Here is a 17482-nt window from a genome sequence, read left to right as displayed (position 1 = left end):
CATACTGCCAGCATGGGCAGAAAGGAGAAGGGTGAGGCAATTTAGAAGACAGAAAGAAAAAACAAAACAAACAATCTGCTAATCACACAACATCGACACAGCACAAGTACTCCTAGCTGGTGGCTCAGTCAGTAAGGGAAGGTTTGGCCTGTCACAGCGACCAACGTCTCCTTGGAAACACAGGATGGTAAACTCCAAGCTCCTGAAAAAGTGGGGGCTGGGATATGTAAACAAGTAAAATGAGATAGATGGACAAGGAATCCCTCCAGTCAGTTTGGGAGCTTTCTATGGCCCTGCTTCTGTTACCATGAGCTACCCAATCAAAGCAACAGGGGTGTGACCTGGAGGAGAGAAGGAGGAGGTGGTGGGGAGAGAGACAGGACCAGTTTCCCAAGCTGAACAAGAGAGCGTCCATAGTTTCAGGTAGAAGTAACAGGTTACAGATTAACGTTAAAGGTAAAGAATTTAATTTAGGAATTTTAAGGTAGGGGGACTGGGGAATTCAAACATTGCAATTATATGAGAGTCTGTGGTTTCAGAAAATCATGCTTTTAAAGTGACAAGTAAGAAACTTGGCAAACAGTTACGAGGTTTTGACGTTCAGATTATTTGTAGGAGTGCTATAGGAAAAGCAAACAAACAAAAGAGAGTGGCTCAAGTTTGAGCTGTTAAATCTCCATGGATTGAGACTCGGGGGCAGGGAGGGTGTGTAATTGTGTTTTGACAGAAACTAGCACCTTGTGGGCACTATTATAGTCCAAAGAATGATGTGTTTTTTCACCTTTCATACCATGCACTTTTGAGTTTTTCCAAGAAATAAGGCAGGGGTTTTTAAAGGGTTGTGTTGGGCTCAATATAGGGGTAACTGGGTGAAAAGTAATGGTCTGTGATATACAGGATTTCAGACTAAATGATCTAATTGTTCCTTCTGGTCTTAAACCTATGACTCTAAGGGGGTTAAGCATCCAATTTTCATTATATTTCAATGGGATTTGGGTGTCTAACTCCTTAAAGTTTCTTTGAAAAACCCAGCCTGAAATTTCATTTTTATTTTTACAATAAAAATAAATCTTAATTTATTTTTACTCTGACCATCCTATGTGAAGCACCATAGCTAGTAAAAAGTTAACTCAGGCAACTGTAATTGCTAAAAACTTCAGCAATTATTCAATACAAACCTCTGTTTAATGGTAAGGAATTAAACAAATCAATGACCAGGTCGCCCTTTTCTTATGGGAGACAGCTGATGATGTTGTACAGTTGGGGTAGGAAGCAAAGACATATGAGATTAGTATAATGACCTTTCCTTGCTTTTTCAATGGCTATTAATGCTTGTTTATAAGGCACCTGTAGAGCTGTTGTTTAGCATGTCTAAAGTGTATATAGTCACTAAATCTTTTAGTAATCATGCATATTTTTAACCTTTGGAACTCTAGGATAATAAAGTTGTTACTCATAAATCCTTGCATGCTCTGTTACTCCTTTTTGTTCTATGTGCTACATCAGGGAAGCAGTATTGCAGCAGTCATGTGATTTTTTTGAAATATCTAGAAGGCTGTGAATTCATCACCTCTGCAGAAAGAGGTCATACTACTGAGTGGGACTGGAAGATCTACCATAGGGAATAACTCTGACCCATAAAGGGTCTGGACTCTGAATTAGAAGGGCTTTCCTATCCTTCTCTATGCTACTATGGAACAAAACAAGTGAAACAAGATGTACAGCGTAAGGTCCTGATCCTGCCATCAGATTCACTACCATGGACTCTGCCTCTGCATAGACCTCAGTGGGAATCACATGGACATAGGGTCCATATCAGTGTCTCCAATTGCAGGTTCATGGCCTAAGTTGTCATGTTTATTATTCGTTTGATCAGTTTTTACTGTGATATTACTTTAATCCAGTTTCTGCTGTGAATGTAAAAGGGCCAGATTTATCCCTGGTGTAATTCTACTGATGGTTGTGTCTAAAGGCACTGATTGCAAAGGGTGTTCCAGTAACCACCAGACTGGATTGGCTTGTCTGTGAAAACCTGCTTTAGCACTCCCTCAGGTGCCGCAGAGGTCTGGGGAGCAGAGTAATTAATGGTGCTCTATCCTTACCCCGTCAGAGAGGAGAAAAGTGGTACAGAATAGGGGAAGGAAATGTGAAGGGCGGAAGCAGCAACTCTACTGCATGCATCCCACTTGGAAATTCCCTGAGCGAAATCCGCTCCTGCTCCATGCTCACTCCAGTGTATACCTGGAGAATGTTGGCACAATATGAGTGGCCTCATGAAGAAGCCATGCTGACACTGGGGACGAGGCCAGGCAGTCTGCAGAGGGGTGCCTCTGGGAGAGACTGGAATTTCTTTTCCCCACGGAGAGTCTAATTTTGGAAGCACCACAATTTATTGCAAAATGGTATGATGTGGTCCTAAATCTTTCAGGTGTTTCTCCCACCTCATCAGACTGTTGCTATGCCCCATGATGGGTCACAGGATGAAATTCCTTATATTATTTTTGGGGATTTGCACCCATCACCCATTCAAACATAAGTTATTTTAAGTATCGGGTAGTGGCTTTGCTGCGATCATGTCTTTCAGAAGATGGTGGTTTTTTGTTTTACTGTGACTTGGCTTTATAACTTTTGTCCGTTCAAAGATCTGGTGCTAGATCCTGCTTCCACTGAGGTCAAGCAGAATGTTGCCATTAAGTTGAACAAATACAGGATAGGTTGTTTTATTTGCTACATATTGGGAGTCTATGGAAAGGAAGCTTTAGGAGGTAGCAGTGCACGTTGAAAGCAATATTTTGAGAGGATGGGAGAGTAAGGAGTTGTTTAATTCCTCTCATGCTAATGTCTTAGTAGTGACTTAGAATCAGGCTTCCTGAAGGCATGTCCATTGGTTCCCAAAGGCAGAGCAACAGTCCTCAATAGGGCAACAAAAGTGCACTTCCTACAGCTCTTTAGGGCTTTGTCTACACCATATACCAGCATGACGAAGCTGCACTGGTCCGAGCAATGGCCTAAGCAGTAGTGAAGACAGTGTTCAGGCATTTTTACCATCATCTTCTTTACTGGACACATGCTGCAGGATGGTTGGATATATGTTTATTAAATGTGCAGTAAAGATTTTGAAAGGACTATAGTCCTAGCGTCCTATATTACACGTAAGTCATATCCAAGATATAAGTGTTTTCTCAGTGTAATGTGTTAGTTATGTAGAAGAATATCTTTGTGACTAGAATTCAAACAATTGATTTATTCAGCCTTATGAAATGTGTTGATAATTGCGGTGTTGTGAGTTTATGTAAATGTGTGCAGGCCTTGCAAGTAATAGTAATATTTAGCACTTGTATTTTTAACTATAAATGTTAAGAGCTGGGAGGTGGATTTACCTCTGAATATGGCATTTGGGTGAACATTACTGTAATACAGTGTCCAGTTCTGTCCACACTTCAAAAAGATTGTTGAAAACTTGGAAAAGGTTCCAAAAAGAGCTACAGATTGTTTTGAGGTCTGGAAAACGTGACTTATAGTGAGAGACTTAATAATTTCAATCTGTTTAGTTACCCTACCCAAGAGAAGGTTAACAAGTAACTTAATTATGGTCTAAAATCTCTAAAACAGATTTCTGATAATAGACAGCTCTTTAATCTAGCAGAAAAAGCATAATGAGATCCAATGATTGGAAGATGAAGCTAAGCAAATTCAGACTGGAAATAAGGGTGTATAGATTTTTAACTGTGAGGGTAGTTAACCATTGGAACAACTTACCTGGGGACATGGTAGATTCTCCATCACTTGAAGTCTTTAATCCAAGATATGCTATAGCTAAAACAGAAGTTCTGGACGTGATGCAGAAATTGAGTGAGGTATAATGCAGGATGTCAGATTAGATGTTTATAATGGCCCCTTCTGGCCTTGAAATCTATGAATTGTGTGACGTTTGTAATGAATGTTGTAGTATGTGTGATTGTTATGGTATGTTGGAAATGGATCCCTGGAACAAGAAATGGTTTGTAACACTAGTAGGATCCATCTGGTTTGGCTGCCTGGTAGAGTTAGTAGAAATAACTTTGCATTTCTACACAGGTCTCTCAGAACCTGAGACCTGTTACAATCCTATACAATTGCTAAATATTTGCTCACATGTGGAAGTATTAAAGTCATCTGGATGGCCTGCATTTGTGTAGGTTTTTGCAGCATACCACACAGCTACATTATGTTGTCATTTGTCTCACAGAGTGAGCTAGCATTTGCAGATGGTTAGTATAGATCAGACTCTTGCTTGCTGTTCATTTCCTCCCAAGGGCAGATTTGATTTCCAGTTTTGTGCAATGATATTTTTGACTGATAATATCAAATGGACACAAAAGTCTTTCTAGTAATTCATTAACGAGTACAAAGCTCTTACAAGTGAAGTATTTGTGCAGTCCAAGGGAGTAAGATGGGTTTCAGTATTCAAGAACATGTTTTAAAGACCACAGTTGGTAATCAGTGCCCATCAGATAAAGCCTTTTTCAGCTCTGTGAATCTGTGCTAAAGGGGGAAATTCTTGTTCTAGATGCCTGGTACAGCGAGGCATGACCGAGACATGGCAGACCAGGCCAAAAGAAATCTGGCCAAAACCACAGACCCAATTGAGAGGCTTCGGCTGCAGTGTCTAGCAAGAGGGTCTGCAGGCATCAAAGGACTTGGCAGGTAAATCCAGGAAGCCAAATACATTATTAAAGCAAAGAATTTGAGTAGTAAGATGCTATATCAATATAGCTAAAATGGGCTTAAGCTGCAAAATATCAGCTATTGATTGAAGTCAGTGGCAAAACTCCAACAGACTTTCATGGAGCCAGGATTTCAAATGCTCCAGAGTTCAGGGTGTTTGGATTTGGGAAGTGCAACTGCAACTCCAGTACTATTTTTTTCTTCAATGATTTTTCAATAAAAATACAAAGCTAACCAACTAAACAAAAGAAAGCAATGGAAAGAGCCAGGAATTGAAATTAATGCAAGCATCTGCATCACCAACATCAAAACAAAGGGATGTAAAGGTACAAGCGCCAGATCCAAATCCTTATTCTTCAGTGAAATGACACTGGTTTGTACCTGCTGATGGTCTGGACCACAAGCTTCCTGTTTTGCACATTTAGCTTCTGTTTTCCTATTTAAAATTTTGATACGGGACAGGGCTTGGCTATGAGGTAAGGCCATTAGACCAAAGTGCATGGCCATAGGATCAGTGTGCACTAGTTAAATGTGTATATTAGTTAATGACCTCACAATGTAAGTGGACTAGAAAGACAAAAGAAATATTATTATCCCCATTTTACAGATGGGGAAGAGAAACTAAAATGACTTGTGTGCATGGCCAGACTTCCTGTGTGACCCTGTTCAAGTCATTTCATCTGAAAATGTTTTTTAGTAATTACATCATGTATGAGTCCTGTTATATCACAACTGCATCTATGTGACACCAATTTTAATGTAGTTTTCTGTTTCATCACTGATATAGTTTTTTCTCCATCTGAGCTGAGTTTGACAATTCTTTCAACCATTCCCAACAGCTATGATTTACCAGATGGCTCAATTTCAATACAATCATAATTATTATTATATTGGGGTTGGATTTTTAAAAATACTTGTATACTTCCTTTACTGCAGTCCTGTTTAAAAGTAAAACATCTTCCCTGTGGAACTTAGTAGTTTGTGTTTTGTGAAGGTCACATTTCATGTTCAGAGAGAGGGAATGGAAAATAGGCCTTGCCAAACTGGCTAGGTGGGGTAAGCAGTGCTGATTGACAGGCATTGCTCATTACTATCTCAATACCTGCAGCCCTTCTTTTCTCTGAAGAGACTTTGGGAAGAGGAAATGTTATCCCAATAAGGTGCTGGTGTCCCTTTCTAGTCCTAATAAACTGTCATTCTTCTATGTAAGTTCTGCCTCTTGTGCTACTCTCATTCTTCATTTTATTTATTTTAAACACACGTTTTTCCACAGAGTATTTCGGATTATGGATGACAACCAAAACAGAACCCTTGATTTCAAAGAATTCTTGAAAGGGTTAAATGATTATGCCGTAATGATAGACAAGGAAGAAGCTCAAGAGCTTTTCAGGATCTTTGATAAAGATGGCAACGGAACAATAGACTTTGATGAATTTCTTGTAACGTTAAGAGTAAGTTTCCAAACAATGTGCTTTTTTTTTAGCTAAATGAGAAAAAGCCTTCCATGACTAGCTGAACAGTCAATTACTAGGTCAATGCAGTTCTATTTTATCAGTAATACCGATAGCTACAGAAATATCAAAGGGACAACATCAGTTTGAAGAATTTCATTTTCCATCTAAAAATGAGAAAGAAAAGGTGGTCTTGTGGGTCAGTCTCTGGACTGGGAGCTGGGATTCAGTTCCAGGGCTTTACTACAGACTTTCTTGGGAAAATCACTTACTCTCTCTAGGTCTCAGTTCCCTCTCTGAAATGGGGATGATAATTCTTGTTTGTCTGCTTATGCTGTAAACTCATTAAGGCAGCATGGTCTTCTCTTTGCGTGTGTTCATACAGTGCCTAGCACGACAGGGGCCTTATCTTGGTTTGGGCCTGTAAATACTGCAAAATACAAATGTAAAACCAGAGATCTCTTATATCTATTGTTGTTACAAGTGACATCTAAGAAGGAGAGAACAGAAAGATATTCTAAAAAACATTTTTACCTGGTTTTTCAGTTTGTTTCTCTACCGTTTGATAGATTTACCTTTGTTTCTCCATCTTTGTCTGAGTACAGTCAGTTTCACTATTTAGTCCAGGGGTTGGCAACCTTTCAGAAGAGGTGTGCTGAGTCCTCGTTTATTCACTCTGATTTAAGGTTTTGCGTGCCAGTAATACATTTTAACATTTTTAGAAGGTCTCTTTCTATAAGTCTATAATAAATAACTAAACTATTGTTGTATGTAAAGTAAATAAGGTTTTAAAAATGTTTAAGAAGCTTAATTTAAAATTAAATTAAAATGCAGAGCCCCCCGGACCGGTGGCCAGGACCCGGGCAGTGTGAGTGCCACTGAAAATCAGCTTGCGTGCTGCCTTTGGCATGCGTGCCATAAGTGGCCTACCCCTGATTTAGTCAATGGTGAATTGCACTTCCTGTCTCAAGTACTTGTCTAACAGGATGACGGTCACACTCTTCTCTGGGTAGCATTTATGTGTGCACCCCATGTCCTAGGCTCTATGAAAGTATGTTTACTAGTAACAGCAGCAGCAAAGCTTGAAGCTGAAACTGGACAGACAGCAGAGAGACATAGGATTAATCTGTTAATATCTGCTTTCAGCCTCCAATGTCTAATGCCAGAAAAGAGGTCATCATGCAAGCGTTTAGGAAGTTTGACAAAACCGGTGATGGTATTGTAACCATTGAAGACTTACGGGGGGTGTATAATGCAAAGCATCATCCCAAATATCAGAATGGAGAATGGACAGAAGATCAAGTTTTTAGATCCTTTCTAGATAACTTTGATTCACCATATGAGAAAGATGGGAAGGTAAGTGGAATAGCCCAAGGTAATTGAAGGGTGCTCCACTGGATGCACAACTAAAATTATTATGTGTGAAAACAAGCCCGATATCCAACAATTTTTAAAAGCATGTACAGTGCATCTGTGCCATGCTTATTGATACATCCTTTAGATTAATAGTAAAATGGATGTACTGCCATGAGGATAATGTTTTTATTTCTTTCCCTTCATTAATACCCAACTGCTTTTTTAATGCAGAGACCTATCTTTTTTAATAATTTGGGCAATCAAAGTATAGTGGGCTAAATCCTGTGTTCTGCACTCATTGAGTCAGGGCTCTGTACCTGGGGTGAAGGATTGGAATGGAGACACTCTGCAGCTGCTTTTGTACCTGTGCTCTATCCGTGCCAATGGTTGGTGGTATCATGTAGCAGCAGATCCACTGATCTCACCTCTCCAGCCTGCCTCTGTCACACCCCAAGCCCGCTGCATATAGAACAAAATTTGACCATATGCAAATTGTAGGATTTGGGATATTGTTGTAGTTACTTGTGAGTGATTTGCAAATAATGTGATATGGCATCAGACTATGCATTCCACCTCAGGCCAACAGCACACTACATAATTAAGAAAAGTTCAATCATTGCCAATACATAGAGCTTGATTTTAAAACCCCTTGTGAGGAGAAGATTCTCTACCTGCTAAAAAAAACTACAATGCATCGTCTAGTTTAAGCACAGAGTCCCAGATTCAGGAAAGCATCCCTATTCAGGACAGCATTTATGCATGTGCTTAGCTTTAAGCATGTGCTTAAATCCCATTGAGGTAAAATGACATTGAAGTCAGTCATGAATAAGGAGATGGACTTATGCACGTACTTTAGTGCTTTCCTGAATTGGAACCAGAGTTCGGATTTCTGTTACCACCTGTGCCACTAATTGGCCTTCACAATGTTTTTTGCACTTTATAAACACTTTCAACATACGAGCATATTTAGGAAGTAAATATAATTGTTCCTACTTTACCAAAGCTCAAGGTCATAGAAAAGTCAGTGTCAGAACTTGCATCTCTTGTTTCCAAGTCTTATACCTAATCCACTAGACCACAGGTCCTTCTCAACAACAAACTTGACCTCTTGGAGTTGGAGTCTGATCTAAGCCACACCACTGATGTAAATTCATGGAGCTTCACCTCAGTTATCCAAAGCCTCCTGTTATTTGGAACAAGGACGTGTACCCTGACGTTAGCAGCGGGGACCTAGACTTGTTTTTGTTAACAGGTGGTTTGAGATAAGCGAGATTCATATAATGGAGCTGGCAAGAATGTCTGGCTTAGTGAGCAGAACTAATTTGTTTTAGCCAATGTGCCTTAGTACTGAGCTTCAGATAAAAATCACCTTAGCAAAAGCACCACAGTCTTGCTGAGTCAGCCAGGCTTGGGAAGCTGGATGCCTGTTTATAATAAGCGGAACAGGCTTTAAGGTCCAGCTCCCCCAGTTATTGAATCATTTTAGGTGTCTCCCAAACACAAGACGGGACCAATGACTGGGAGATATCTTTTTGTATAATAGCTTTATTCAAAGTACTGTATAAATGGTCCAAAAATTAAAACTATGCAATTTATATAAATGAAGAATTGGAATAATATTTCTCCACATATAAAAGGTCATGCCAATTTAAAAAGTGGACAGGTAGACTAGTTGCTTTTGTAAATGGTTTCAATCCAGAAATGCATATCAAAATAAACAAAACTCAGCTAAACACTTTCTCTCTCTTAGTCAGAGCTACTCGAAAGAATGGCATCTTTAGCTTGATAAATGGATATAAAACTACAATCTCCCAATAGCACCAGGAACCCATTCCAATTCATTCATTACAATGTAATGAATTTGCTGTCCAAAATCAGATGAGTCAATGAGAAAATTACATGGCAATACTTGTCTTTTTGAAGGACCACAGCTTCACTGATTCTATCTTTCAGTTTTCAGGGAAGATAACTCATTTTAAATAGGTTCACTTAGAAAACAGGACCCTACATTTTAGGACTTTCTACTGCTGAAGGAGTTCCATCTTCTTCATTTTCCCTCCTGTCTTAGGTGCCTTCCTAATGCAAGATAACTTGAAGCACAAGGTGTACAGTATATGGCTTAAATTTTGCTTATTTACAGATGTTTATTTACATATAGTATGTATGTGTTATGACATGAAGAATGAAGGTTTCCTTTTCTGTTTTAAAATTTTCTACTTTAGGTTACAACAGAAGAATTCATGAACTACTATGCAGGAGTCAGCGCTTCAATAGACACTGATGTCTATTTCATTATCATGATGAGAAATGCTTGGAAATTCTAACTGTACGATTAAGGAAACAAGACTTTATTTCCATCTTCTTAGCTCCACATGATTAAATATGTGCACAATAATATGGTCACGTTTCCCATAATAGTACCTTGTAGTCACTGTGCTGATTTCAGTATATCAGAAGAGACAATACTCACTCTACCACATTGCTTTGGCAGGACCATGCTGAGCTGATGCACATCATAGGCTAAGAGATTTGGCAGCCCTGCCAATAATCACGCCCCTTGCTTTTCCTACTGCTCCCCTTATCTATGTTGTTTCTTCTCTCATGTTTCTCCTCAGACATGTGTTAGGCTCCTTTTGTTCCCAAGTTTGTCCCCAAATTCACGTTAGGCAGCTGTGCTTCAAAGAAGGTACCATAGCACCAGAGCAGAGGATTCTGGGATGTATATACTCAGTGTATAAATGTGTAGGCATTTTTGTAGCATGTATACTGTCCTAAAACTCCATAGATTTGTCTTCCTTCTTTTTCCTTCTATTCCTTTGTTTCTTGACTTTCTTCCCATTCTCTGGGACCACCTGTTTACTGTTTCTCTTATCAAAGTCACCGGTGGGCATAGATGCTTTACAATGTTCTCTTAACTGTGTAATTGGAATACCTACCAGTGCTCCAGTGTCTATGCTGGACCTAAACTGAAAGACTATACATATTACTAAGCTACTTCTCCTGGGAATTTTTTATGAACTAAAGAACTTTAGAATCTTAATTTTTCTTGGCTTTGCTGCTGAAAAAGACTGGACATTAGTTAACTGGAAGAGATAATAGGACTCTTCTGCCATGTCAGTGTCTGTGAGAGCTGATGTCTGGTCAGCTACCTGTGAGAAGAGGGATGGTAAGAGAAGGGGCCTGTCTGAAAGCCATACTTCCGCTAGTTATCCTCGCTTTGTTTCCTTTTCTCATTTCTCTTGTCAGTTTGTCCCAGAGTAAATTGTTGTCATGTAAATGGTTTACACGGAGCAGGATTTACTCCAATTAATTTGTGAAAGTGTCATATACTTGTGTTTTCAATCTCTCAATCCTTAGTAAAAGACTCAAGGTTTTGACAACAAATTGAGCCATGTTCAGAGCCAAAAAAAAGTCCTATAGGCCACATTTTTAAAAGCGCTTAGCACCCAGAAGTGGCACTAGATTTTCAAGAGCTCTGCTCTTATTTACATACCAAACTAAGTGGCCTGATTTTCAAAAGTTCAGTGTATGATTTTTGAAAATCTAACCTTAAATGTTACAATGGCAGTTAGTAGCTACTGAGCACTCTAAAATCTGGCCTTGAGCTGTTTGGAAACCTGGCCTTATGGGATACACACTTGCTATTTTTTTTAAATATGACCTGTCATCACAAGAGTAGGTATCTGGAATTCCTCACCACAGGCTGTGCAATCTCAGTGTTTTCCTTGATCCGGTAAGGCTCTGCACACTTGCATATATTAATAACTATGGAAGTTGGTGTGAATGGAAAGGGAAATTATTTTGATTAGATAATATGTGTCATCAAGGAATGAGGGCTCTTTACATAATGTGATGCTGTTGTGGACCAACAAATAAATTCATGTACATGAAGTGGAAAGGTGCATGGTACATGAATAATACATGTGCCATTTCACATGCTGGCAGTTATATGTAGCCACTTTCTTATTAATTTATTTATTGGTTCTGTAACAGGTATATTATCTACCTTGCACATTTTAAATAAAGATGTAACATTAGTGGGCTGAGAGAGTCACAAAGTGAAAAATGATCCCACTCTGGCATATGCCATATCTAAAGACTCCCAAAATCCACAGTGATCTGTTGTGCTGACATTTAATCAAGTGAAGTGAAAAGTTTTGTCTTACTAACCTTAACTCTTGACCAGTTTGTCTGTTTAATACTAACCATATGAAATTCTAACATTTATTCAAGGCCAAGTGCAATATGCCTTTTCAAACGCAATTTTTTCTTTGTAAATGGATGAAAAGCTCTGACACTGCAAAATGTATTGTCCCTGATCATACACTATTAAAGTCAGTGGGAACTTTGCCATTGACTTCAGGGAGCAAAGGATCAAAACCGTTGTGATTAATGAAAGATCACTACTTTGAGATTAGATTTCCCTTTTTCTGCACCAACCCCGAGTAACGGAACTTTGTGCAGGGAAGTGAGTGAGGTGAACAGGGACAGAATTGGTACATCCCATTCTGCAGACAGCAGGACTCTGTGGCCACTATTGCAATAGGCTGAAAACCAGCTGATCTCCCTTTGGATTCTCTGTACATAAATTCTGGGCCACTGGGATTGGTCCTGCTTTCAGCAGGGAGTTGGACTAGATGACCTCCTGAGGTCTCTTCCAACCCTGGTATTCTATGATTCTATGGTCCCTCCCCTGCCACACACTCTTTTCTGGAAGTCATTATACGTGAATAAAGAACCCTGAATACTTCCATGGAACTGTTACTGATTTTAATCCCTCTGGCAATGTTCCCATTCACTTCAGTAGAATCAGGCCCTCAGTCCGCTTTTTACAACAAAACTTGTAACTGCAAGAAAAGGTCCATTGTATGCAGGGTGGGGGAAAGAGCTGAGCTGAAATATTTTTTACCCTCTAGCAAATATAGTAGAATTCAATGGGGATCTCTACTATAACAAATATAGTTTTAATTGCAGGTATGCAAAATCATACAAACAAGCATAGCACATTGGCGGCTAAATTGAAAAAGTTATATACAAAGGACCAGACACTGCCACCATTGACCCATGGGCAAAACTTGCATTGACTTTAACAGAAGTTCAGTGCGTAGGTCAAAGGCAGGATGGACCTAAGGGTTGAGTCAGGTCTCAGATGCCGTTATAGATAATGCTATATGCATGGAGCCAGCAGCAGTCTCTAGCACTGTTGTATGCTGTACTGTAAACAGGGATAGCTGTAAAATTCTAAAATGTGATTTCGCACTTTGTTCGATGGGATGATTTCTCATTTCTGATCATGACACTCAAGCTACACCGGGTGGTATAAATTGTGGGGAACAACTTAGTCTGATGCATGTAGCATTTTCAATCGATATATGGAACGCCCACTGATGTCAGTAGGAGTGACGCATGTGGATCAAGGGCAGCATAAAATCCTAAATTGGAACACAAGCCACAGTTGAAAACCATTGTAAACAATGAGCTCTGTGGTCCCCTCCAGTCTGTGCAGGGGACAAAGGAGCAGGACTTCTGGCCACGTTACACTGATTCATAGAAGCAGCAGCTCCCCTCCCTCTGCCTGAGCCCATAGGAGCCCGCTGGTGCAAACAAGGACCATGTGTTTGAGCTCCCCTTGTGTGTGAAAGGTAGAGATCCAGGGAGCAGCCGCTCCACAGAGCATATTCCCCAGGGACAAATGGTTTTACAGGCAAAAAACACAGCAGGAGTTAATGCTAGTGCAGGCAGAATGAACTTTCATTCTTCACCTTGTACCTCTGGCAGAGACGAGAATGATAAGGAAATAGAGCAGTCGGGGTAGTGAGCTGAGCTGCTAAACAAGCCATTCCACCTGCTGTGTGGGAGGAATCGGAAATTGCATTGAGAAGCTAGTCATCCACATGGGAGCCCCAGCACATGCAGGTTTGGAGTCAGAATTCTCCCATTGATCCTTGGGTCTTAATTGACTGACTTGTCATAGGCCGTAACTCCTCAACAATATTGAAACTTCCACTTAGTTTTTCCTCTTTGTTAGTTTGGTTGGGGGGCGGGGGGCATTGCAGGGTAGGGATAAGGAGAGAGTGTGAAACATTTGGGCTGATATGCTCAAATCCTTGTTTAATTCACATTAACCGCATGAAGCCTGCAGTTAATATGTAAATCATAAGCATGCTCCTGGTTCAAGGTAATTAACTTCTGAACAATTGGGTAACTAAACATATTCCTGTATGCAGACTGAGAATCTGACTCTGTTTGGGCACCTTTGTGCTAGTCTCCTCACACAAAGCTGCTTTAAAACTGGCAGATCAAACCGGTAGAGAGTTCCCCTGCCCATGGAAAGCCTTAGCTGGTGTGGACCCATCGTAGTGGCTCAAACTTCATCCACTCCTTGCATCCAGTTCAGGAGGTAAGGTTGGGAGAAAAAGGATTTCCTAGCAGTCTGTGGCTGATGCAAAGGCCCTGGTGGCTGATAGCAGACAGTAGAGAGGTCACCAAATATTCCTGGACACAGTGGTTCAGTGATATAGCATAGGGAGATCCATTACAATTGGCCAGAAGTTTTCGGAGATGAGAGAGTACATGTGTCAGTTGCAGGTACCAGGGACGGCTCTAGGCATTTTGCCGCCCCAAGCATGGCAAGGCACGCCTGCGGGAGGTCCGCCGAAGCCGTGGGACCAGCAGGTACTGACGTAGGGCTCCAGGATGTGAGGGAATGGATTGGACAGGAATTGTGATACCAGGCAGTGTGGTAGGATTTGGGAAGGGAAGTGACCAAGCTAGTCACTCAGGTGAACCTACCCTGCATTATGGGTTATATGATAAGGAGGCTTGTAAACTTGGTGTCTGTGATAGGTTATATGATAGGGAGCCCTGTAACCCCCTCCACTGGAACCAATTAAATGCCTGGTATAGGAGAGTGTGGGTGATGAGTGGGTAGTACCCCTGCCTTGTGTTAAAAGTTTAATAAAAGCTGTGACCTGCCACTTGACTCCATGCACGTGTCTGTCCTCATTTTGTAGCTTCAATACCTTTGGTAACTGAAAAACAATTCTATAGCAGTAAATGGGCCCAGAGCCACAAAAGGATGTAAGCATCATGATGTTACGCATCGCAGCACCTAACTATTAGGTGTCTAGAAAATTAGAGAAACAGCCCTACAATCCACAAAGCCTGCATTAGGCACCTAGGCTCCTATACAGTGAATGGAGAGAGAGAGGCAGCTAAAAATGCAATCCAGAAAGGCTGCATGCTGGGGGGAGCAGCCTAAGCTTGCCAGTGGGAGATCCTAACCAGAGGCAGGGCCGGATGTACACCTTACACACCCCAAGGCACAGCATCTTTAGCACCTGCCCCCTTCGTGTTGCACAGTTTTCGAGAGGTAAGGCATCCGCAGAACGCCGGCGCCCCTAGGCACGTGCCTACTGTGCCTAATTGGAAATCCAGCCCTGACCAGAGGGTTGTGTGCTAAATCCTGAAGTCCAGGCTGCAGGGAAGTGACTATCTCTGCTTACTATTGGTGAATCAGGGGAAGATAGGTGGCTAAATGCATGTAGGGCCTGAAATAAAATAGCAAAGGTGGGGGAGGGGGTCAGAGGTGGCTCTCCCTTAAAACCTTTAGCTTACTGGTTAGCTATTCACCCAAGATATGGGAGACCCTGAGTTCAAGTCCCCCCAACATGAGGGGGGAAAAGGGATGTGAACAGGGATCTGTCACCTCTCAGGTGAGTGCTCTAACTACTAGCTTATAGTCATTCTAACTCTTTCACTGGCCCAATTAATATTTAATTTTTCAATGGCTTGACTAAAGTGGAACAACTTCAATAGGAGAGATTGAGAGAGCCCCACATCAGAATGTTCCATAAGCGCCCCTGCCTCACTCGTTTTGTGTGCACTGACTTGAGGGATTCGATTCACTAGGCAGCCTCTGACCACACCTACCAGATCAGGCCCCTGCATGTGACTTAGGCTGCCAAATGCCTGTCTTTCCCAGTTTGCGAATTGCTCTGGGGCTTAAGCTGGAGATAGGTGCACAGATGCCTAGATTGAGTCAGTGGCATGCATGCTCAGAAGCAAAAACCATGTGTGTCTAGAGAATGTTTACTGCAAAAACGTAGGTGCCAAATGAGTTTAGGTGCATACAGGGTTAGGCAGTGGTAGACTACAGTGGTGCCTAAACCTGTGACAGGCTCCAATGTACCTCCATGGATCACACCCTTGATGTAGAAGCTTAGGCATTGTGGGCCAGATTGTAAAGGTCTATAGGTGCCTAATTCACATTGCTTTCAATAGGAATTAGCAGCAAAATACCTTTAAAAATCCAGCACTGTACATTTTATATTGAACCTAGCCCTGAATAAGGAGAATCCTTTTCTAAATGAACAGGGGCACATCTTTGCTATTGATCCGCATTCACAACTCCCATTGACATCAGTGGAAGTTCTGCCTGAGGAATGGTGGCAGGATCCCATTAGTATTCAAAATGGGGGGGGGTTTGACTAATTGAAATATTTATGAAAAGTGTCTGCTTTCCACAGGAAAAAAATGATATTTTTGTTACAAAACAAAAAAACACCAAAAAACAAATATTTTGGCTAAAAACCAAAATATTTTGGGTTTTGGCCAACATTTTTCAGTATATGAATTTGTGCTGATTATTTTTTTCATTTTTGTCTAAATTATTTTTCGGGGAAAAAAAATTTCAACCAGCTCTAGTTTTATACTGTAATTTCAGTTCTTAAGATCTTTCTAAAATATATTTTTTCTTAATTGCTCCTTTTGAAAGGTACCAGGTTGCTGTTCTATTCTTGTCATTTCTTCTCCAGATGCCTGCTGGTGGTGGCATTACTACTGGAACACTTTACTCTATTGTGATGTCTGAGTAGTGAATTTGATTCCTATCTTGCTGTGGTTAATAACATCTGATAACTTTTCTCATATTCATCATTTCAGGACAAAGGATCCTGCTCCAGTTCTCACTGTAGGAACTGGGAGTGTTTCAGACTCTCAATTTTGATGCCTATGTGATACCAGAGATTTTTGCAGGCAAGCAAATGTTGCCAGTAACAATGAATTTCAATATTGAAATAGTTGACAATTGGACATAATCAGACATAGCTGAACGATACTAATCAAACGTTTAAAACATTTTTGGAATGTGTTAAACTTTCTGATTTGGTCGATAGCAGTGTATGGTGGCAGTGTGGCAAATAATTAACTTTGGCTTTCTTGGTTTTAGGTGACAAAAGATGAGTTTTTGAACTATTACGCTGGAGTTAGTGCGTCTGTGGATAGTGATGCCTACTTCAATCTAATGATGATGAAATCCTGGAAACTATGATTTTTGCTATTACTACTTTTTGCATCAGAGACGATAAAGAAGTGCAATGTTTTTCAGGAGTTCAGTGTGGGTTTGATTTTTTTTCAGCTGATTCCTTGGGCTAGATTTTCAGAAACATGCAATGACATTGCACCTGCAAAATCAGCGGTTTCCCAATTAACTCAACCCTTGTATATGCTTTAATATTTTCAGTGGAGGGCTCATGACAGGCAATTAAGAAGCAGGGCTTAATGACAGTCAAAAGAACTGAGTGAGCTGGGAGCTGTGGTAATCTACTGAAGTTTGCAATTGCATTTTCAGTGTAATCCCTTGTCTGTTGTAGGGCCATGCATTAGATTTGTAATGCAGATATTCCTGATGTATATAAAAGCACTAATTTGTAATATTTTGGTCTATTTACTGATCATCATAATAAGGAGTTTATTTGACTCTGAAATAATTTTGAATGATTATGTTTACTGTTTCCGTTGTATAACATTTTGACAAGTTTAAAAAGATAGCCTCAAAAGCCTGCAACCGAAACAACAAATGCATAAAACAAAGAACAAATTAGCTATCAAATCCCATCTGTTTAATCCAGTATAGACAAATGTACATTATGTTTTACAAACATGAGCCCCAACCCTGTAAATACCTT

The 17482-nt window shown here is 40.5% G+C and overlaps 1 protein-coding gene across 5 annotated transcripts; it reads left to right on the top strand.

Annotated features, from left to right (window-relative positions):
• Positions 1-351: 351 nt before the first annotated feature.
• On the top strand, positions 352-17228 carry CAPSL (calcyphosine like). 5 transcript variants are annotated; one of them, XM_045020838.1, is made up of 6 exons: positions 357-423; positions 4550-4686; positions 5981-6158; positions 7305-7514; positions 9737-9840; positions 16744-17228. In XM_045020838.1, exons 2-5 carry the CDS (start codon positions 4550-4552, stop codon positions 9836-9838), a joined length of 627 nt encoding a protein of 208 aa, XP_044876773.1. In that variant the 5' UTR covers positions 357-423; the 3' UTR covers positions 9839-9840; positions 16744-17228. The 5 variants fall into 5 exon arrangements, with proteins under 5 accessions (XP_044876771.1, XP_044876773.1, XP_044876772.1 ...); XM_045020837.1 differs by having other exon boundaries at positions 16458-17228; XM_045020836.1 differs by having other exon boundaries at positions 352-456; positions 9737-17228.
• Positions 17229-17482: the final 254 nt, after the last annotated feature.

This window comes from Mauremys mutica, chromosome 6, assembly GCF_020497125.1.
Source record: "Mauremys mutica isolate MM-2020 ecotype Southern chromosome 6, ASM2049712v1, whole genome shotgun sequence".
Lineage (NCBI taxonomy): Eukaryota > Metazoa > Chordata > Testudines > Geoemydidae > Mauremys > Mauremys mutica.
The sequence above is the reverse complement of the archived record's forward strand: the minus strand, read 5'-3'. Positions and strand labels throughout refer to the sequence as shown.